Here is a 23,619-nt window from a genome sequence, read left to right on the forward strand (position 1 = left end):
ATCTTAAATAGTCTACTTTCAATGACAGGAGGCACATTGGTTCAGTTATATACAAATGGTTTTAATGAGTAAGAAAATGATGCCGTCAAAACATGGAAACGTTCTCCTGTTCTTGATGTAGTTTTTTGGTTTTCTTACAAAAGTCCAGTAGCTCTTGATTCCCGGCTGCTCTTGAGGTCCACGTACATTGCTCTTTGCTTGACAGAAGCTCTGCTCCAGAGCTTAGAGATAGGTTAGCTATAGAATGTTTGGCAAACTACTGTTCATGTTGACACCAATTTTTTTCCCCCCATTCTGACTAAAAGTACTGTAATGATGAAAGGACTATTGGTGCCAAGATGGCTCTGACTAGAATCCTGACACATACTCTCAATATCTGTCTCTGCACTGCACCACACAACCACTCGGGCAGCCATTGAAATCCACTAAAGCTAGAAATTCCCGTTGCGCACAGATCTAGGATCGGCTTATCCTAAACACGGGGGACAGGGATGCAAAACTGACCTAAGATCAGCATCTAAGGACGACTGTAACCTATGAAGTCCAGCCACTACTGTAACCAGCTAAGGAGGGACGATGCAGGTAATACTGTATGTACAGCCGTCTGTCTGTTGTTCTGTCTGTTGTTCTAAATGTTGTCTGCCTTCTGTCTGGTTCAGATGAAGTGGTCTGGGAGTTACTGTTGTAAACAAGGAGTCTTGACAGATACGTTCTATTACAGCAGGCAGTTTTGAATGTGTTTGTGTGTGTGATTGTATAAGTCCTTGTGTGTGTGTGTGTGTGTGTGTATGTGCGGTATTTGTGCATGCACGTATGTGTGTCGGGTTGGAACCAAAGTTATTTTCCAATTATTTCATTCTGAACAGAACCCCAATTTTTTTTCGTTCCGTTACACTGTTCCGACCAGCAAAATAAAGTTCTGAACCGGTTCAAAGCTAAAAGTACAGGTTGATATCGTTTCTTTCGGTTCCTTTTTTAACTACTTTATTTACTATTAATTACTTTACCAATCATTGTGGATAGAGCAGGCAAGCTAGTTGTTTCCATGCGTGATGGACAGACAAGTGTAGCCAATGGCGCAAGATGCAACTGAAATTTTGTAGGTGGGAAGAGAGCAAGATAGGGTTGAGGAGGCTTGAAGCGCAGGACATCTTGTTATGACATGCATTATCTGAATTAGGTTCACATACTTATACCTAGGCGGAGCGGCTTCTATGGAGAAATATTGAATGTCCTTTGCGCTAACTAGCTAACAAGCTTGAGCTAGCTAGCTAACTGACAAGCGCCATCAGAATTAAAAACACGTCTTACCTTTTTGTAAGGTTTAATCATTTCAACGAAAAGGTGATAACCAGGCTTATAGTATTGTACTAATACAGGCAGGGAGCAGGTCTCGAACCAACGACCTTCTAGCCCGAAGTCCAGCGCACTATCGACTGTGCCGCAAAAGCATGCTCAAGCGGCAGAGTCGATATCCGCGCTTATAAACGCAGCGTTGTTATAGTATCCTTAACTAGCATTGATAAAGTTAATCCATTCTTCTCTAGCTAATAAAAATTCTCTCTCCCTATCTTCTGAATCACGCTTGTAAAGTTTTTTTGGGGGGGGGGACCAGAAAAAAATGCCTGGAACGTAAAACAACATTATTAACCACTTACCATGCTTTTAAATAATGGTTTTGTTCCGGAACAGTTTGGATCACTTTCGTTCCCGGTTCCGTTTCTGTTCCTTGACAAATTTAGTTATTTACCGGTTTTTGGTTCGGTTCCCTGAACCGGTTTGAAGCCCTGATGTGTGTGCAAGTCCATTTGTGTGTATGTAAATGCATGTGTTTGAATAGTTTAAGAGTGTGTGTGTGTGCGCGCTTGCGGGTGTGTGTGTGTGTGTGTGTGCGCGCTTGCGGGTGTGTGTGTGTGTGCGCGCTTGCGGGCATGTGTGTGTAAATTGCTCAGTATATGATGTTCAAGGCATCACAGTCCCTTGCGACAGCGATCTGGTCATCTCTGTGTGTACAAAGAAGGTCTTGAGCTCTCCCTTCCCCTTCACATTGATGATGCCGCGACATGAACACATGTAGCCCAGTGTCAACAGGATACGACTCGTCTCCTCGGTTACCTGGAAGCAGCGAAAACACAAATCACATGTAGGCAGAAAATTCCATAGAATTCCATATTGAACTTTTAATAGGATCTCTGTGGTAAAATGTAATATTTTATATTAATAACTAAAGACTTAATCAGGAAAGAACAATAGTCGAAGAGTGGCTTTGAGGATACTGTATTGTTCTGTATTATATTTCTACATTTGCATAACATCTTCTCTGTACCTGTATACCATATTCATTAACCTTGACCTAGTTCTGCAGCAACCACTAGTGGTACAAAATAAAACTGCATGCAGCTAGTATTATTTTAGCATTACTATTAGTGTAGCTGTATTCTAAATGTATGAATTGATTACCTGTATTTTCCCCAGTACCCCAGTACTCTCCATCCGGCTGGCCACATTAACACTGTTCCCCCAGATATCATACTGAGGCTTTTGCGCTCCGATCACCCCCGCAATCACCGGACCATGGTTTATCCCTGACACAACCAGGAAGAGGGGTTAGAGGTCCCATGTAAGACAGACTGTACCAGTCTCACTCACTCACTCACTCACTCACTCACTCACTCACTCACTCACACATACCAACTCGTAGCCTGAAGTCATTGAAGGAGTGTTTGTTGATGACATCTAGTTTCCCGACCAAGGCAAAGGCAAACTCCATCATGGTGCCAATGTGCATGTACTGACGGTCATGCTCCTGAGAGAGAGAGAGAAAGATAGTGTAAGGAGAGAGAGAGGGGGAAGGAGAGAGAGGAAACAGAGAAATGGTAATGTAGAGAGATACGAAATAGACAGAAAAGGGCAGGAGAGAGGGAAGGAGAGGGAAGAGATGACAGGGAGTGTTGTTTAGCACCACCATACAGCTCTACACCTGTAATTGGAGGTGGGTTGATGCTGTAGCTGAGTTTGATCATTTCTGTGGGTTTAAAATCTATCTCCTCCTATTCACACCATGAACTGTCATTGAGAGGAAAAAGGTAATTTATCACTACAGTTATGCGTGTGTGTGTGTGTCATGTACCTGTGTGTATTCAGGTCCAGGTGTAGCGTTGAGCCCAGTAGCAGCCATGTAGGTGCTGCCAATAGTCTTTATCTTCTCCACCCCGCTGAATTTAGGCTTGGACAGCAGCTGTCACACAGAGAGAGAGAGGTTAGAACTTAGGCAGGAGCTGTCTCACACACACACACACACACACACACTTCACACACTTCACACACACACACTTCACACACTTCACACTTCAGTAGTGATGATTTCATTAACTTATCTTCAATGAAAAGATCATGATCACAAGAAAACAAATGAAAGACTCCTCTTTGAATATGTGTATTTTTCCGAAACTCAGTTGTCCTGAATCTGCACAGAACTGCCAAGACTTCAGATCAATGGAGACACCTGAGTTTTTGAATCCTGACACATTCACGAAAATATTAATGGCCTCTAAACCTTCCAGCTGTCTACTGGAACCTATTCCAACTAAACTAATGAAGGAGCTACTGCCTGTGCTTGGCCCTCCTATGTTGAATTTAATAAACGGCCCTCTATTCTCCGGATGTGTACCAAACTCACTAAAGGAGCCAGGAATAAAGCCTCTCCTGAAAAAGCTAAATCAGCCTATAATCGAATCTCCCATTCCTAAAAATAAATAAAACATAAAGCTGTTGCTCAGATACTCACTTCCATCTTGAAGACAAATAATGTATACATAACACTCCAGTCTGGTTTTAGACATCATAGTGCTGAGACCGCACTCGTGAAGGTGGTAAATTACTTTTGAATGGCATCAGACCAAGGCTCTGAGTCTGTCCTCAATCACCGCATTCATTCAGAGAGATTGGATATTGGTCTACACGGACAAGTTCTTGCCTGGTTTAGATCTGTCGGAAAGATATCAGTTTGTCTCTATGGATGGTTTGTCCTCTGACAAATCAATGGTAAGTTTCAGTGTTCCTCAAGGTTCTGTTTCAGGACCAGTATTGTTTTCCCTATACACTGAGTATACAAAACATTAAGAACACCTGCTCTTTCCATGACATAGACTGAACAGCTGAATCCAGGTGAAAGCTATGATTCCTTATGTTAAATCCACTTCAATCAATTGAGATGAAGGGGGCGATACAGGCTAAAGAAGGATTTTTAAGCCTTGAGACAATTGAGACATAGATTGTGTATGTGTGCCATTCAGAGGGTGAATGGGCAAGACAAAATATTGAAATGCCTTTGAACGGGGTATGGTAGTAGGTGCCAGCCGTACCGGTTTGTGCCAAGAACTGCAACGCTGTTGGGTTTTTCACACTCAACAGTTTCCTGTCTATATCAAGAATGGTCCACCACCAAAAGAACATCCAGCTAGCTTGACACTACTGTGGGAAGCATCGGAGTCAACTTTGGCCAGCATCCCTGTGGAATGCTTTTGCCACCTTGTAGAGTCCATGCCCCTAAGAATTGTGTCTGTTCTGAGGGGAAAATGGGGGGGGGGTGCAACTCAATATTAAGAAGATGTTCCTAATGTTTGGTATACTCAGTGTATATGCTACCTCTTGGTGATGTCATTCGGAAACATAATGTCAACTTTCACTGCTATACAGACGACACACACATTTTCAATAAAACTTGGTGAAGCCCCAAAATTCCCTACCCTGGAAGCCTGTGTTTCAGACGTAAGGAAGTTGATGGCAACACATTTTTTTCTTTTAAAATCGGACAAAACAGAGATGCTAGTTCTAGGTCCCGAGAAACAAAGATATCTGCTATCGGATCTGAGAATGAATCTTGACGGTTGTACATTCGTCTGAAATAAAACTGTGAAGGACCTCGGTGTTACTCTGGACCCTGATCTCTCTTTTGATAAACATATCAATCTTCTTAACATTCCAAAATCTGAAACGTTTTGTCCAAAAATTATGCAGAAATGCTAATCCATGCTTTTGTCACTTCAGGATTAGACTACTGCAATGCTCTACTCTCTCTGGCTACGTGGATAAGGCACTAAATAAACTTCAGCTAGTGCTAAATACGGCTTATAGAATCTTGACTAGTACCAAAACAATCGATCATATTACAGTGCTATCCTCTACACCAGCTTCCTATTAAGGCTAGGGCTGATTTCAAGGTTTTACTGCTAACATACAAAGCTTTACATGGACTTGTTCCTACCTATCTGTCCGGTTTGGTCCTGCCGTACATACCTACACATATGCTATGGTCAAAATGGATGCAGGCCTCCTTATTGTTCTTACACAGATGTGTGACAGAAGTGATAAGAAACCAATGAGGACAGAGTAACTCACCTCGTCAAAGTCAGCGATGATCTCGTTGAGGAGTCTGAGACATTCCAGGCCCTCCTTGTTGACGTCTGACTCTGTGTAGAACTCCTTAAAGTCTGGGATGGAGGCGAACATCACACATACCGACTCATACGACTGGTGGTACAGATCCTAGAGAAGCAAACACACAGACACAGGTCAGTGGAATGGATCAATGAAATTCCAAAATAGGGTTAGAATGTGTGGTTCTAAAGTTAGACCTAGAATGCATTTATTTTATTTATTCTTCTAGAAACACGGCCGGCCCGCTCATTATGCAGGATAAGGCGGCCACCTATGGTGGCAGATTGACGAGGGCGGCATTTTCTGAGCTAAACTGGCCAAGATGTACCTCCAACAACAACAGCACATTAACCTCACTTAATTCTGCCCAAAAACAATGAGAATTTCTCTCAACCAGTGGCATAAGGGCTTTTTAGATGAGCACGAGCCAATGTCTTTTGGTCGTCTGTTTTTAATCCTGTCCAGATGTCTTTTTTTGTATTTTACAAACAGTAGGCTTACCACATAGATGGGCATTCATAAGTCCATTTCAGACAACACTGTAGACTACACCTCAGTAAGCACGGACCGCCTTTTGTTTGTATTTTTCTGGTGCAATTCCGGACCGGCTTTGATTTCCGCATCCACGGATATGTTTGGTTCAGATTTTGTCCGGTCTTGACCAGCCTTGATTTGGCCCAAACATAGAAGACTAGAAATAAAAAATAAAAAACTTTCATTCAGAACTGAACATTAACTTGAATTAAACATCTGGAAAATAAGTATTTTTCAACGTCCGGAGAATATGCCTTTTCAACGTCCTAAAAAGGAAAATACCTCTGCTTCCTGGGACTAATCTAGTTTTGCGAGGCAATTTTTTTGGTCTCGCCTATTGCGGCAGAACAGCAGGGACCAGCCCTGTCTTGAAAGAGTTCTAGAATAAGAATTAGTTTTGTTCTGTGGTTCTGAGTTCTCAAGGTTATATTCTGTGAATGGTCGCTGCCCCACCTCGTTCTTCCAGTTTCGTCCCAGGAAGTGTTCTGCGACGTGGGCAGGTAGAACATTCTCCAGTAGAACCCTGTTGAGGTTCTCCATGGTCTCGATCTCCTCACACTCTCTCTTGAACTTGTCCCTCCACAGGAAGTCCAACCTACAGTAATATTCATTCTGTTAACAGGAGGACACAGAGACGGTAAAGATATGGTGGTCATAAAGTCAATAATAAATCATGTTATTTTACTCTCTGAAATGACTACGCTTGAGTAAAGGTTTACCAATAATAGCACCAACTATGTGATGGTCTTTTATTACTGTAAATGTAGGTGATGCATTTTCAGGAATTTGCTGAACTTATCAAGTTGAAAGGAGACTGGTCTTGACTCACTACTCACTATACTTATGAAACGATGTAAGAGAAGAACAGAACACATGGGTCAAACACATTGTTCTCAAAGTGAAATGTATTTGAATTGTCCACTTGGAGAGTCACTGCTTCACATTCTCATAACTTTAACGACATGAAAGAAGAAAATAATACTTTTGGCATTTTTCTCCCCCATAGGCCTACAATCCTCTTACTCTCAACTAATCATCTCTCTCCCATCTCCCTCTCCCATTGAGAGAATCTAAAGGTGGAATAAGAGATTCCGTCCAAAATGGCAATCTTTTCCCTATAGTGCACCACTTTTGACAAGGTCCCTGCTCAAAACTAGTGAACTATTATAGGGATTAGGGTGCCATTTGGGACGCAAACTATCTCACCAACTGACCCTTCAGAGCATGTTTTGTATTCATGGGAAATGAACGCTCTGGTAATAAGACACTAAAGCAGAGGATAGCAGCGTTGCTGTCTTCGCTTCAGGGAGCGCTGAACACCAGCCTGATTAGCATAAAGTAGGCGCTGGTTTCTCATTGGTTATCTACACCTGGGGGACTTCTAAACATGTCTAAATAGGTCAGCCGGGTGCCGGGATGAAGGTCAAAACGCCCCGGGGTGTGTGTGTGTGTGTGTGTGTGTGTGTGTGTGTGTGTGTGTGTGTGTGTGTGTGTGTGTGTGTGTGTGTGTGTGTGTGTGTGTGTGTGTGTGTGTGTGTGTGTGTGTGTGTGCTCTCTGTGTTAGACCTTATGGCTACCTGTGGGCTAGCGGCTACGTACGTGTGTGTGTGTGCACACATGCATGTGTGTGGGTGCTAGCTAGGTCATCCTTGTGAAGAGTTGAGAAGGCCTAGTAACTAGGCCAGGCAGGAACAGTGGTATTATGAGAGGCTGTTTAGTAGGCAACTAGCTAATGATGGTTAATTAATGAGTCATTCATCTGTTCTTCATTACCTCATGTTTACAGCCAGATGCTGCAAGGGAGGACAATTTAACACCTCCAGAAAGGATTTAAAATAAAGAAACAGGCAAAAAAAAGTCAAATCGTTTAAAATACAGCTAACCAAATACTGCAATTAAATTAGATATGTGCGTCATCCCCAAACACAGCCCCTACCCTTCTGGTGACTATAACCCAGTTTGACAACAGGGGAAACTGTATGGGCCAGCTCTTGTCCACTGGGGATGGTATATTTGGGTACACAAGACTCTCCAGGACATCTGAATCGGAACAGCTGTGATGGATGGTACCCCAGAGCAGTGGCATAGGCAGAAATCTGTTGATGCCAGGGCCAGCAAAAATCATTCAATTATCATGAAAGCCTACCCTGTACCTTACACAGCAAATTCTCCAGTGTCAAATTGAACACTGGCCCAGTGTCTATACGTGTCCACACTTTTGAGTGTTAAATGAATACTGTTCTTAGTGCTGATGATGTTACACTTTGTCAGTGTTAGGGAATGAAGTGTTATGCAATAGTACCTCATATATTATTTTAACACCAGGAAGTACATATACTTTACACCAATGGTGTTATGCAAAAACACCTTATAAAGTTTTTATTTTTTACATTTTATTTTAATTTTACCCCCTTTTCTCCCCAATTTCGTGGTATCCAATTGTTAGTAGTTACTATCTTGTCTCATCGCTACAACTCCTGTACGGGCTCGGGAGAGACGAAGGTCGAAAGCCATGCGTCCTCCGAAACACAACCCAACCAAGCCGCACTGCTTCTTAACACAGCGCGCATCCAACCCGGAAGCCAGCAGCACCAATGTGTCGGAGGAAACACCGTGCACCTGGCGACCTGGTTAGTGCGCACTGCGCCCGGCCCGGCACAGGAGTTGCTAGTGCGCGATGAGACAAGGATATCCCTACTGGCCAAACCCTCCCTAACCCGGATGATGCTAGGCCAATTGTGCGTCACCCCACGGACCTCCCGGTTGCGCCGGCTGCGACAGAACCTGGGCGCAAACCCAGAGTCTCTGGTGGCACAGCTAGCACTGCGATGCAGTGCCCTAGACCACTGCACCACCTGGGATTATAAAGTATTTTTAACACTAGGAAGTGTTTTAACACTAGTGTATAAAGCATTTGGAACACCTTCCGAATATTGAGTTGTACCTGCCTCTTTTGCCCTTAGAACAGCCTCAATTCGTCAGGGCATGGACTCTACAAGGTGTCGAAAGCTGGCCCATGTTGACTCCAATGCTTCCCACAGTTGTGTCAAGTTGGCTGGATGTCCTTATGGTGGTGGACCATTTTTGATACACAAAGGAAACTGAGTGTGAAAAACCCAGCAGTGTTGCAGTTTCTGACACACTCAAACCGGTGCGCCTGGCACCTACTACCATACCCCATTTAAAGGCACTTAAATATTTTGTCTTGGTCATTCAACCTCGGAATGGCACACATACACAATTCATGTCTCAATTGTCTCAAGGCTTAAAAATCGTCTATAGAGTCCATTGCTGCACCGGTGCGTAAATCTAAGTAACGTAACACAAAAAAAATCCCCATCAAAATCTATAAGTTTTTAAGCTATAGATATCTGTGGTGGGAAGTGGCCAAGCTACACCGGTGTTTGTCAGACCATGAGACATCCCGAAAATCGCTCTTCTCATGAAAACGTCTGACCTGCAAACTAATATGACCACTCTATGGAAAGATGAGATGCTCATGAACAAGATGGTGGTCTACGGCCCCTACAAGCCCCACGGAACCGTCAATGTGCCAACTTTTGTTTGTAGCCCCTGAACTGTTTTGGCCACAAACTAATGTGACCCCACTGTGGATAGGTGTGATTCTCACAAATACGAGGATGTTCTCCATTTTGCTCGATGACTCCCAGCAGTGTCACGGAACTCATCTGAAGATAACTGGTACCGGTTGAAAAAAATAATGGAAGTATGGAGGTGGTTTTAAGAATGAACCTGTCTCATCTCCTTCATCAACACGAATTGAAGTGGATTTAACAAGTAACAATAACACCTAATTTAGTATTTTTAACCATTACACCAAGAGGTTTGTATTTCTAGACAAGGTCACTCAGTGTTGGGTTAAGGACATTACAATAATATTTAAAGTCTTTATCGCCACATGCTCTTATATAAGCGTCTATAAAGACTTCGGAACCGGCAGCAGACATGCTCAAACTTGTAGTATTTGATATTTTATTAGGATCCCCAATTAGACTCTTCCTGTGGTCCAAACAGGAAACAAAACACACTAGATGAAATACATAATATGCATAATATAATAACATAATATACGTAATTGACATAATATACAGTGCCTTCGTTAAGTATTCAGACCACTTGACTTTTTCCACATTTTATTACGTTACAGCCTTATTCTAAAATTGATTAAATAGTTTTTTCCCCTCATCAATCTACACATGATACCCCATAATGACAAAGCAAAAACAGTTTTTTAGAAATGTTTTCAAATTGATAAAAAAAATAAAGATATTGAAATATCACATTTACTTAAGTATTATTTACTCAAAACTTTGTTGAAGCACATTTGGCAGCGATTACAGTCTTCTTGGGTATGACGCTACAAGCTTGGCACACCTGTATTTGGTGTGTTTCTCCATTTGGTGTGTTTCTCTGCAGATCCTCTCAAGCTCTGTCAGGTTGGATGGGAACGTTGCTGCACAGCTATTTTCAAGTGTCTGGAGAGATGTTCGATCGGGTTCAAGTCTGCGTTCTGCCTGGGCCGCTCAAGGACATTCAGAGACTGCTGTTTTGTCTTGACTGTGTGCATAGGGTCATTGTCCTGTTGGAAGGTGAACCTTCGCCCCAGTCTGAGGTCCTGAGTGCTCTGAAACAGGTTTTCATCAAGGATCTCTCTGTATTTTGCTCCGTTCATCTTTGCCACGATCCTGACTAGTCTCCCAGTCCCTGGCGCTGAAATACTTCCCCACAGAATGATACTGCCAGTGGTGGGAAAAGTACCCAATTGTCATACTTGAGTAAAAGTAAAGATACCTTAATATAAAATGACTCAAGTAAAATTGAAAGTCACCCTGTAAAATTCTACTTGAGTAAAAGTCTAAAAGTATTTGGTGTTAAACATACTTAAGCATCAAAAGTAAAGGTTAAAGGTAAAAACACATTAAGCAAACCAAACGGCACAATTGTCTTGTTTTTTTTATTTAAAGATAGCCTGGGGCACACTCCAACATTCAGTCATAATTTACAAACAAAGCGTTTGTGTTTAGCGAGTCCGCCAGATCAGAGGCAGTACGGATGACTAGGGATGTTGTCTTGATAAGTGTGTGAATTGAACCATTTTCTGTCTTGCTAAGCATTCAAAATGTAACAAGTACTTTTGGGTGTCAGGGGAAACGTATGGAGCAAAAAGTACATTATTTTCTTTAGCACAGACACCCCAAAAAAAACTTAGTAAGTAGTAGTTTAAAGTATTTTTACTTAAGTACTTTACACCACTGGATGCTGCCACCACCATGCTTCACTGTAGGGATGGTGCCAGGTTTCCTCCAGACATGACGCTTGGCATTCAGGCCAAAGAGTTCAATCTTGGTTTCATCAGACCAGAGAATCTTGTTTCTCCTGGTCGGAGAGTCTTTATGTGCCTTTGGCAAACCCCAAGCAGCTGTCATGTGCCTTTTACTGAGGAGTGGCTTCCGTCTGGCCACTTCACCATAAAGGCCGGAATGGTGCTGCAGAGATGATTGTCCTTCTGGAAGGTTCTGGAAGGTTCTTCCGTCTTCACAGAGGTTCACTTCCGTCTTTAGAGCTCTGTCAGAGTGACCATTTGTTTTTTGGTCACCTCCCTGACCAAGGCCCTTCTCCCCTGATTGCTCAGTTTGGCCGAGCGGCCAGCTCTAGGAAGAGTCTTGGTGGTTCTAAATTTCTTCCATTTAAGAATGATGGAGGCCACTGTGTTCTTGGAGAACTTCAATGCTGCACACATTTTTTGGTACCCTTCCCCAGATCTGTGGCTCGACACAATCCTGTCTCGGCACTCTATGGACAATTCCTTTGACCTCGTGGCTTGGTTTTTGCTTTGACATGCACTGTCAACTGTGGGACCATATAGACAGGTGTGTGCCTTTCCAAATCATGTCCAATCAATTGAATTTACCAGGTGGACTCCAATCAAGTTGTAGAAACATCTCAAGGAAGATCAATGGAAACAGGATGCACATGAGCTCAATTTCGAGTCTCATAGAAAAGGGTCTAAAAACTTATGGTAAATGAGGTATTTCTAAACACTGAGTTACGCTGCAACTCCTCAATGGGCTCGGGAGCATGTCCCGACTGGCCGCCTACTTCTTAGGAAACACTGTTCAACTGACGACTGAAGTCAGCTTGCAGGCGTTAGGCCCACCACAAGGAGTCACTAGAGCGTGATGAGCCAAGGAAAGCCTCCCCTGCCAAACCTATCTCAAAACTGGACGGTGCCGACCTTTGGGGCTCCCGGTCACAGCCAGCTGTGGGATCGAACCCTAGGATGTAGTGCCTTAGACCGTTGCACCACTAGGGACCCCTCTTCTGTTTCTGCCTCATGCTTCAGAAACAGAAGATAGCTCAATACAATGCAAAATATATGAAAATGGCTGCATCTTTTCACTTTAATTAACATAACCATAGACCACTTAACCTGGTACAACACCTCCACTGACAGGTGGCCAAAAATACATAATTGAAATCCATGCCCCAACTAAACCACACCCCAATATAATTTCCCAGTGTGCCTTGCCTTTTTGAATGAATTGTAGATTTATAACCCCTGAATGTATTTGTTAGTGACAGAGACATGGTTGTTGAATTTGTTATTTTAAAATGTTCAGTTCTGTGGATTTCACAGAGTGAGTTCCTACTGTAGGCTAATGTTATCATTAAAATTAAACTGTTCATGGCAATACATTACATATATCATAAGGCCTTACTTTGATGGACATGTTTTACCCCAACACAGTGGTGTTAGGAACCTATTAGTTTACAGGCCACATCAGGCCTGCAAGTTACATTATGCTGGCTTGAAAAGTTATCTGTTATTCCTATTGGCCCACCTAGGCCGACCCATGCCGCAAAGAAGAAACAGTACAACACCCCCCCCCCCCCCCCCTCTCGCTCTCTGTCTTCCATCTGTGTGAACTACTGAATTCTATTTTCACCTGCCACCACTGAAGCAGGCAGAAGTCAGTTGTTACATAGTAGGTACATAGCTATTACATAGTCACTACATGGTAATTCCATAGCTATAACAGGTACCTGTCGTGCTAACACCAGTAGAGTGATGAAGAAGATGAAGAGAGAAACAGAACCCATCGTCTTCAGATCCTTTAGAATGCCTGGCCTGAGAAGAGAGGGATGAGTAGAGAGAGAAAAAGAGATGAAAGAAAGAAAGAACAACAACAAAATAATTAGTCTGTCCCCAGCTGAAAGCTCAACTTTCTATAGATGTAATAACTTGATGGGTCTCAGGAGGGAATCCCCCCCCTCTCTCTCTCTTTCGCTCCCTCTTTCTTTAACTGTCACTCATATCAGCAAAATCAATTCCACTCTATCAACACAAAAACCCAATATCATAGAACGTCAGTCATGATTGCAGCAACAATTACCTCTGCAAAAAAGTTATATTCCAAAGCGACAACTTTTGATTGACAGTTGAGAGGAATATTGCTTTGACAGATATTCCCTAATAAGTTCTTGCCTATTATTACACCGATCACAGAGAGGGAAGGAACAGTGTTAAAGAGATTCTCCGGTACTTTTGTATACTTAGACAGTAGTTCTGAAAGTAGCGCTCACAATTGCACACTATGTCACATATGTGCAGATATGTGCACCACATCATTGCTCTCTTTCTCCCTCTGCTGTGTGTGCATGATAGCCTCTTACTAGCTGTCACTCATATGGCAAGGGGCTGAAGCTCATTGGTTGAACTCTAATTGCTAGGGGGCTGACTGGCATTGGGGAACAATTGTGCAGCACAGGTTCCAGAAAAATAGTTGCTTTCAAACTAGGGATTTCATGGCTAATTGAGATAAGACAGTAATTCTGCTCATAAAGTACGCATTGACACATCCAGCCGAAAGCGGGAGGTTTAAAAAATGTATGTGTGCACACAGCAAAATCAATGGTGTATGTTTAACTCAGAAAGTGTCAAATGTACACAATTTTCAGTGACGTAGTATATACAGTCCCACTGAGCTGGTGTTAAAATAACACTTTTGAAATGGTTAAAGATTTAACTCTATTGCGGTGTTCCCCTTTTAAATGAACTTGATTGTGATGTTTGCATAACTCTACTGTAGAGTGATACACAACACCTAGAGTGTAAAACATAACACTTTGCTTAGTGCGGACGCTGTTACACTTTCCCAGTGAAGGAAATTAACACCTGTAATGTTACAGGTATTTTTGGGTGTTGTTTTAACACTGTATGGTGTAAAGTCTAATATGCGTACTTCCCAGTGTGTGAATTGCTGAGTTACCACCCATGACTGTATTTGTTAGTGACGGAGACTTTCCTTTTAAAGGCCTGTGGCTTTCTTCAAGTAGGTACCTAGAAGAATGCCAGAATTAAAATTGAATGATATGACAATACATATATCATAAGGCCTTACTTTGATGGCCTAGTTTTACCCTAACACAGTGGTGTTAGGAAACTCCTGGTTTACAGGCCACATCAGGCCTGCAACTCATATTATGCTCGCTTTCAAAGTGATGTGTAATTACTATTGGAATCCAGCCAGATATCCAACAGATATAATGACTGTCAGGGTTGGGAAAGTTGTTAAAAAAGACACCTAAACCCTTCAAGAGGTTAATCTGGAACCATTTCAGCTATGGATGCAATGTTATTGGTGTGCGCATGTGTGCTTCAGTGCTAATTTCGTCAACTAAAATAGTGATATTTTCAGTGTCAATTGAGGAGATGATAACTGACTAAATAGACCCAGAAAAAAACTATAACTACATTTTTTTATTTTTTTATTTGAGTTGACGAAAATGAGACGAGACTAAATTATCTCTGTGACTAAAATCTGAGTAGTAAGTGGACTGGACAGTTTTTGGAGAGATTGAGATATTTTCAGTGTTATTTGCAATTTGGCAGTGTGGTGGCACAACAGCGGCAACAAATCATTGATGGAAATAAGGCATACTCTCCATGGCTACTCTCCCGGTGATAAAACCTCCCGGGAGAAAAATGGGCGATGGGGCCTCCTGTCACACCGTGTCACAGCGGTCTAAGGCAATGCATCACAGTGCTAGAGGCATCACTACAGACCTGGGTTCAATCCCAGGCTGTATCACAACCGGCCGTGATCGGGAGTCTCATAGAGCGGCGCACAATTGGCCCAGCATCGTCCGGGTTAGGGGAGGGTTTGACCAGGGTGGTTTTACTTGGCTCATCACGCTCTAGCGACTCCTTTGTGGTGGGCAGGCGCCTGCAGGCTGACCTCGGTCGTCAGTTGAACGGTATATCTTCCAACACATTGCTGCAGCTGGCTCCCAGGTTAAGCGGGCGGGTGTTAAGAAGCGCGTTTTTTGGGGGGTCATGTTTCGGTGGACACTTGACTGGAACTTCGCCTCCCGAGCCCGTTGGGGAGTTACAGCGACGAGACAAGATCGAAATGTTTTGACCCATTTTATTGTGTAGATTCAAGAAAGACTGAATGCAAAGACACTGTTTGCACCCAGAAGTTGATGGGGAAAAATACCTCTGACCTCAAGAGACATCATCTTTCTGTTGTATATAAATTAACAGAAATTTGCCCGTGACCTTTTCCTCTATGCAGATGATTCTGCTCTGTTGGTTTCCCACAAAGACAAAATGTGGTTGAGAAAGCCCTCAGTGATGCATTTCTGAATGTCAGTAAATGGCCATCTTGTTCGGGTCCAAAGTGAAACAGGAAATCCCCTGATTTTAAGATGGTAGTAGGTGACATAGTAGTCACAGCAAAATACTGTTAATTATCTTGGTTGTGTGCTAGATAACCATCTGACAGGTGAGAGCATGGCAAACAACGTTATCTCCAAAGTAAAGCATAAAATTAGGTTTCTGTCAAGAACCTCCAAATATCTGGATAAGAACGCAATGGGGGACATTGGCTGGGGCTCTTGTTCAGCACCACTTTGACAATGTGTGCTCTTCCTGGTACAATAGACATCTCAGAACAAATTAGTCCGGATTATTCTTAAACTTCCAGCAATTACACATCTTGACCATTCCCCCTTTGAAAGCCTTAGATGGCTCAAAGTCGAGGAGAGAGTCTTCACGTCAACAGTGAAGAGGTGACTTCGGGATGCTGGCCAATAAAAATAAAATATTAAGATGGGCAAAAGAACAGACACTGGACAGAGTCTGCCTAGAAGGCCAGCATCCCAGAGTCGACTCTTCACTGTTGACGTTGAGACTGGTGTTTGCTGGTACTATTTAATGAAGCTGCCAGTTGAGGACTTGTGAAGCATCTGTTTCTCAAAGAGGCGTCTGTTTCTCAAACTAGACACTCTTATGTACTTGTCCTCTTGCTCAGTTGTGCACCAGGGCCTCCCACTCCTCTTTCTTTTCTGGTTAGAGCCAGTTTGTTCTGTTCTCTGAAGGGAGTAGTACAAAGCGTTATACGAGATCTTCAGTTTCTTGCCAATTTCTCATATGGAATAGCCTTCATTTCTCAGAACAAGAATAGACTGACGAGTTTCCGAAGAAAGTCCTTTGTTTCTGCCCATTTTGAGCCTGTAATTGAACCCACAAATGCTGATGCTCCAGATACTCAACTCGTCTAAAGAAGAGCAGTTGTGTTGCTTCTTTAATCAGCACAACAGTTTTCAGCTGTGATAACATAAGTGAAAAAGGGTTTCCTAATGATCAATTAGCCTTTTAAAATGATGAACTTGGATTAACTCACACAACGTGCCATTGGAACACAGGAGTGATGGTTGCTGATAATGGGCCTCTGTATGCCTATGTAGATATTCCATTAAGAATAGCTAGAATAGTCATTTACAACATGAACAATGTCTACACTGTATTTCTGATCAATTTGATGTTATTTTAATGGACAAAAATGTTGCTTTTCTTTCAAAAACCAGGACACTTCTAAGTGACCCAAAACTTTTGAGTGTATATAACTACTTTGACTTGGTACAGGATAACCACAACTATTCCATTAGGAGAGAAACTCACGCTGTTCCTTTTAGATTTAAAAGTGGTATGGGGAAAGAAACTTTTTTATACTATTCTTCTGAAGAATTTGAAATGTATAACCTCTAAAAGTAGTTTCAAGTTCTCACTGAAAATAGCTAAATAGTAGCATGTCTCAGAAGTTAGTCGTAAGACTCTAGTACAAGGGTGAGAAGAAAATGCCCGGGATAGCATATGGTCTGCCTTTTGGTGCCTATTGTGTATCATATTGTGATTGTCTTATATATATTATGGATTGGTTGTTTTATATGTTCAGGGTTGATTTATATATTAGGGGTATGTGAGACAAGGGAGATGTACAGTGAGGGGGGAAAAGTATTTGATCCCCTGCTGATTTCGTACGTTTGCCCACTGACAAAGAAATTATCCGTCTCTAATTTTAATGGTAGGTTTATTTGAACAGTGAGAGACAGAATAAAAACAAAAAAATGCAGAAAAACGCATGTTAAAAATGTTATGTTAATAGATTGATAATGCTAGATAGTAGTGTGCTGCAACCTATCAGACCACTACTTAAGACACAACTTTGATCAAAAATATAACTACAGCATGTCAAGGGGAAGGACTCCAGATTGTAATTATTTAGTAATATTTTGCAAACCTTTCACTTGGCTGTGCAGGTAAAATTTCTAATTGCTCACTCAAATGTTTCAAAACATCCTATTTTTTGGGTTGCTAAAACCATGATTTGGTCAAACAGTAAAGTGCATTATCCTCATGATTCCTGTAATGAATGTGTCTGCCCAGCCCCTGGGCCTGTTCCACAGGGACCTGCTGCTGTTGAGCGAGCCACTTCATGTGCTCTTTGGGAGAGAGAGAAAATGCATAACATTTCAAAATCCAATTGCGGGAAATTACATAGCTTTGGGAGAAGCTAATGTGGTTCTCAGCTTTCTGTGGGTATACTTTTTATTTGTCATCCCTTAATATTGAGGTCAACAGCAATTATTTGACAACTGAGATATTTGATATGGCTATAAGCATATCAAAGCACGCGAAATGCGCAATTGTCCATCGGCCATTGCGAGGGCACAGGGTAGGAGGGCTACAACTGAAAAACGTTCTAGGGCATTACTTTTAATGTTAATTAATACATGACTACTAGCAGTGGGTATTATAGTTAGCGTTGGCAATCCAGCTAATGTGTTTTGAGTTTTCACTTCCTCATGTGGTGTTTAAGCCCAAAAATAGAGCACATATAAGATGTAGTCAAAATCATCTCTATTGAACAAAACATTTCAGAAAATTCTAGAGACCTATTTTAACAGTAAAATATAAAACCAATAGCCTATTGTCAACTCACAATTTATGACAATCACTGGATTAGGTTGCACATCAACATATATTGAATCATGCATTCCTGCCTAGACATGTTAGAGTATTTATTGGATAGCTTGCCATCTTAGTGTTCTATTACACAGTCTGAAGCACAGTTAATTACTTTATAAGGTGAATTATAACACAGCAGAAAAAAATAGGTGCGACCAAATCACGGGCTGGTGCCACTGAAACAGTTGGTGGCGCTAGACAACATGTTAGACTGGAGGTTTTGATCTGCTGCAGAGGATTATGTTCTTCTGTCAATTTGGCCATTGGGAAGACAATAATGTGACAGGATTTTATGCAGAAAAATATGTTGACCGGACAAGGCTATGTATGTTTGTACACATAGAAGTCAGTGATTTATGTTTAGTATAGGTTCATGAGGCAATACAAATGTGATGTGACTAAAATATGACTAAAATGAAAGGACCTTTAGTTGACAAAAATGGCCCACTGTTTTCGTCATTTTGACAATAACTAGAATAAATCATTATTCAAATTATGTTTTTGTCGAAATGACTAGACTATTTAAATTTAAAAAAAAGAGTGCCAAAATGAACACTGGTGTGCTTGCTCATCTCTTTACCCTACACACCTCCACAGTCATTCCCTAAAGGCTGTGTGTCTCTGGCTTCTACCCTATGTTTAACACCAGGATTTTCATAAAAGGAAGGCTGTCTCTCTAACCTGTTATCTCTTCGTGTGTGTGTGTGTGTGTGTGTGTGTGTGTGTGTGTGTGTGTGTGTGTGTGTGTGTGTGTGTGTGTGTGTGTGTGTGTGTGTGTGTGTGTGTGTGTGTGTGTGTGTGTGTGTGTACCTGTCCAGTGTCTGTGTGCTGTAGAGTGCAGTACTGTAGCCGTCCAGCAGGGGCGCATGTGTCTGGAGGATGATGATGTTGTAGATCACCATGGCAACTAACATTACAACCATCTTCAGCTCATAGTTGATCCTCAGGAACACAGAACACGACACCAGACCCAGGATACAACAGTAGATAAAATACTACAGAGAGAGAGACAGAGAGAGAGAGAGAGAGACAGAGAGAGAGAGAGAGAGAGAGAGAGAGAGAGAGAGAGAGAGAGAGAGAGAAAGAGAGAGAGAGAGAGAGAAAGAGAGAGAGAGAGAGAGAGAGAGAGAGAGAGGATGTGGGAGGGGGGAGAGAGAAGAGAGAAGAGAGGGACAGAGAGAAGAGAGGAAGAAAGAAGGATAAGTGAAGTCGATAAAAAACTCTCAGAGAGATGTTATATTTCATCTTTTGAGATGATATAGAAAGATGGAGAAAGTCAAACTGCAGACTATTTTCCACTTAATGAATAGCAAGCCATAACAACAGTTCCTCACAAAAATGTCCAGTCAACATTTCCCTCAAAACTATAATGGACATCGTATATCGTGTCCTATAAAAAGGGAATATTGCTCTTTATGTGCTCAGTATCACGTCACTGAATGGTCTTTGGCTAGGGAGTATTATGGTCCGTTAGGGGAGAGCTGGGCCAACACAGGGCATTGGGAGGGTAGGTAGGTAGGTAGGTAGGTAGGTAGGTAGGTAGGTAGGTAGGTAGGTAGGTAGGTAGGTAGGTAGGGAGGAAGGGAGGTAGGGAGGTAGGGAGGGAGGGAGAACCAGCAATTAAGAAGGAAAGAAAGAAAGAATGTTAGAAAGGAAGACTAACTGAGCCTGTGGAGAGCAGTGAATCAGGACTAGCTATTACTGGCTGACTTATAGAGGCCGCGACGCAGTAGGGTAAACATCATTACATTTAGAAGATAGGAGACATGGGTCTGGGCTATTAGCAAAGAGAGGTGTGTATGTGAAAAGAAAAGAGAGAAAAAAGAAAGACATAGTACTAATGCAGATAATAGAGGGAATTGGCTCCCAGCCAAGACTAATGGCAAAGAGAGGTGTGTGTGAATGAAGGCTTAGGCTGAACTAGAAGTGGGGGCCACATTAAATCAGATTGTGGGCTGTGAATGGCTACAGGGTCACATGTATCAGACATGTGAAAAGTAGAAAACCACAATTATTCAAAAGAAATGGGTCTATAAGAACGTCTATTTACAAAATCGTGGGATAAGATTAAGGTGTTGGACACTATGGAGGAGGGTAATGATGTGTAAAATTGTACTGTTAACTATTGAATAAACTTGTACACAGAACATGAACAATAAGAAGGAAAAGATCTGAAAGATGGTATAATGGACTGGGTCGGTTCATTCATTTTTTTCATTTAGTTTATGAGTTCCTTGAGGCGTAAAACATCAGTAATAAGCTTACTGAGCCCTAGTCACCAAGGCTGCTCTCTTGTGCTGATAACAAACACTATGTCAATACTCAATCTCAGGAGGACAGAGTTTTTTGTTTCTAACAGACAGAGATCATCTTGCCTCAGACGTAGCTAGGAGCGAGTGAATATGTGTGAAGTGTGCAAAGCAAGGCAGGAAGCCTAGAGCTGTCGTGCGAGTAATTCAAATGCAATTGGGAAAAACACAGTTGCTACAGCACACCAGATGCAAGCCAACCTCCCATGAACTTCAACTACTTTGGACTCCTGGGATGAAGGAGAGGAGACAAGGAGAGGAGACATGGAGAGGAGACTTCAGACTATTGAGATACTATCCAAGTCAACAGCCAGGCCACTTCTAGATCCCTCTGTGTCACAATGACACATTGATAGTAGCATAGTGTCTCTCTGTTCTCTGTCATCTCTTGTAAGTCCACTGTGAAAAAAGTCTACAGACGCACACGCACACGCACGCGCGCACACACACACACACACACACACACACACACACACACACACACACACTGATTGATTGTGATGGATGTAACGCAACGGTTATTGATAGACAATGTTAACAAACATTACTTTTGTGGCCCTGGTTAAATAAATGTGATTGTTGACTTAAAATAGTGCACAAAAGAGTGATTTCTGTCAAATAAATGTTCTGTTGTGAACTAATAAAAACAGAAAGCTAGCGAAGAAAACTATAACTTCATGAAATACAGTACATGGAATAAAGCAAGTTTTCACCAGAAGTATCCGAAATATTTGAAACCCAGGTCTGATCCAAAGTAGATGTCAGTAGCGTAGCCAGACATTTGTTGGTGGGTGGGGCTGTAGAAATGTACCTGGGCCACCCAAAAAACAGCTAATTTCCTGCAATTCTACACATTTTTCCATGAGGCTGAGAGAGAAATGTACAGCTTTATAGCAAATGAAAGCAAAAATATAGGTGTGTTGACTGTGATAAATGCACTGGATTATGAGCTGTCTTGTTTGCTAAATGAATTAATGAAGTAAGCAGTGGCATGGTGCATATAGAAGCACAGTGACGTATCCCACAGGGCACAGACATAATTTAATTGAAGTGACATGGAAACAATGTTGATTCAACCAGTGTGTGCCCAGTGGGATGCTTCAATGTGGTTATATTTATGGCTTATTGGGAGTGTGGCTTTCAGTTATTTTGGCCAACCATCTTATGAGAGTGAATGCCATTCCAGTTCTTCTGAATGCCGTTCCAGTTCTTCTGAATGTTGTTCCAGTTCTTCTGAATGCCGTTCCAGTTCTTCTGAATGCCGTTCCAGTTCTTCTGAATGCCGTTCCAGTTCTTCTGAATGCCGTTCCAGTTCTTCTGAATGCCGTTCCAGTTCTTCTGAATGCCGTTCCAGTTCTTCTGAATGTCGTTCCAGCTCTTCTGAATGCCGTTCCAGTTCTTCTGAATGCCGTTCCAGTTCTTCTAAATGCCGTTCCAGTTATTCTGAATGTCGTTCCAGTTCTTCTGAATGTCATTCCAGTGCACCGCTTACTATGAATTCTATCTGATGGTGTTTGCATGTTTAGGTAAAAAATATAAAAAGTGTCCCGTGCATCGACGACGTCGTCCCCACAGGGACCGCACATACATACACCAACCAGAAGCCACACTGATCATCCACACTGAGCTTTAGACTATAACTACTGCTTTCAAGGAGCGGGACACTAATCCGGATGCATATAAGAAATCCCGCTCTGTCTGACCTCTGACAAGCCATCAAATAGCAACGCATCAATACAGGGCTAAGATCGAGTCCTATAACGCCAGCTCTGATGCTCAACAGATGTGGCAGGGCTTGAAAACGATCACAGATTACAAAGCGAAACCCAGCCGTGAGCTGCCCAGTGATGTGAGTCTAATAGAAAACCTAAATGCCTTCTACACTCGCTTCGAGGCAAGCAACACTGAACCAGCTGTTCCGGATGACTGTGTGATCTTGCTCTCCATAGCCAATGTGAGTAAGACCTTTTAACAGGTTAACATTCGCAAGGCTGCTTAGCCAGAAGGAAAACCAGGACACGTACTAAGAGTACACACTGACCAGCTGGCAAGTGTCTTCACTGACATTTTCAACCTATTCCCGGTCTGTAATAGTAACTTGTTTCAAGCAGACCACCATAGTCCTAGTGCCCAAGAACGCCAAAGTAGCCTGTCTAAATGACTAGCGACCCGTAGTACTATAGCCATGAAATGCTTTAAAAGGCTGGTCATGGCTCACATATCAACGCCATCCTCCCAGACACCCTAGAACCACTCTTCTCACACTGCCCCAACAGATCCACAGATGACGCAATCTCTATTGCACTGCCCTCACCCACTTGAACAAAAGGAATACCTATATAAGAATTGACTAATTGACTACAGCTGAGCATTCAACACCATAGTCCTTCCAAGCTCAGGACCCTGGGACTGAACACCTCCCTCTGAAACTGGTTGCTGGACATCCTGATGGGCCTCCCCCAGGCGGTGATGGTAGGCAACAACACATCCACCACACTGATCCTCAACACACACAGGGGCCCCTCTGGGTTGTGTGCTTAGTCCCCTCCTGTACTCCCTGTCCACCCACGACTGCCTCGCCTCCCATGAATCTAACACCATCATCGTTAAGTTTGTTGACGACACAACAGTGGTAGGACTGATCACTGATGACGCAGCAGCCAATAGGGAGGAGCCAACAGGAAGCAGTGTGGTGCCAGGACAAAAACCTCTCCCTTTGTCAGCAAGACAAAGTAGCTGATCGTGGACCACAGGAAATGGAGGGGTGAGCACGCCCCCCATGGGGCTGTGGAGGAGCGGGTCGAAGCTCATCGGTGTCCACATAACTAAGGAATGAACATGGTCCACACACACCCACACAGTTGTGAAAAGTGTACAACAGTGCCTTTTTCCCCTCAGGAGGCTGAAAATATTTGGGATGATGGGCCCTCAGATCCTCAAAACGTTCTGCAGCTGCACCATTGAGAGCATCTTGAGTGGCCGCATCACCATTTGGTACGGCCA

The 23,619-nt window shown here is 42.6% G+C and overlaps 1 protein-coding gene across 11 annotated transcripts in view; it reads right to left on the reverse strand.

The window, feature by feature from the left end:
* Positions 1–40: 40 nt before the first annotated feature.
* Positions 41–23,619, reverse strand: part of adcy2b (adenylate cyclase 2b (brain)) — an 83,080-nt gene continuing 59,501 nt past the window's right edge. For 7 of the 11 annotated variants that reach the window (XM_036970831.2, XM_036970829.2, XM_090227829.1 and 4 more), the window contains 8 exons: positions 19,118–19,302; positions 13,039–13,123; positions 6,427–6,585; positions 5,401–5,547; positions 3,131–3,238; positions 2,692–2,806; positions 2,461–2,585; positions 41–2,115 (listed from right to left, as the gene is read on the reverse strand). In XM_036970831.2, the coding sequence (XP_036826726.1) occupies positions 1,963–2,115; positions 2,461–2,585; positions 2,692–2,806; positions 3,131–3,238; positions 5,401–5,547; positions 6,427–6,585; positions 13,039–13,123; positions 19,118–19,302 (1,077 nt within the window). In that variant the 3' untranslated portion in view covers positions 41–1,962. The remainder of the gene's footprint in view (positions 2,116–2,460; positions 2,586–2,691; positions 2,807–3,130; positions 3,239–5,400; positions 5,548–6,426; positions 6,586–13,038; positions 13,124–19,117; positions 19,303–23,619) is intronic. The other 4 variants (XR_016493558.1, XR_016493556.1, XR_016493557.1 and 1 more) reach the window with 1 other exon arrangement.

The sequence above is a fragment of the Oncorhynchus mykiss genome, chromosome 30 (assembly GCF_057628025.1).
Source record: "Oncorhynchus mykiss isolate SJ-2025 chromosome 30, ASM5762802v1, whole genome shotgun sequence".
NCBI lineage: Eukaryota > Metazoa > Chordata > Actinopteri > Salmoniformes > Salmonidae > Oncorhynchus > Oncorhynchus mykiss.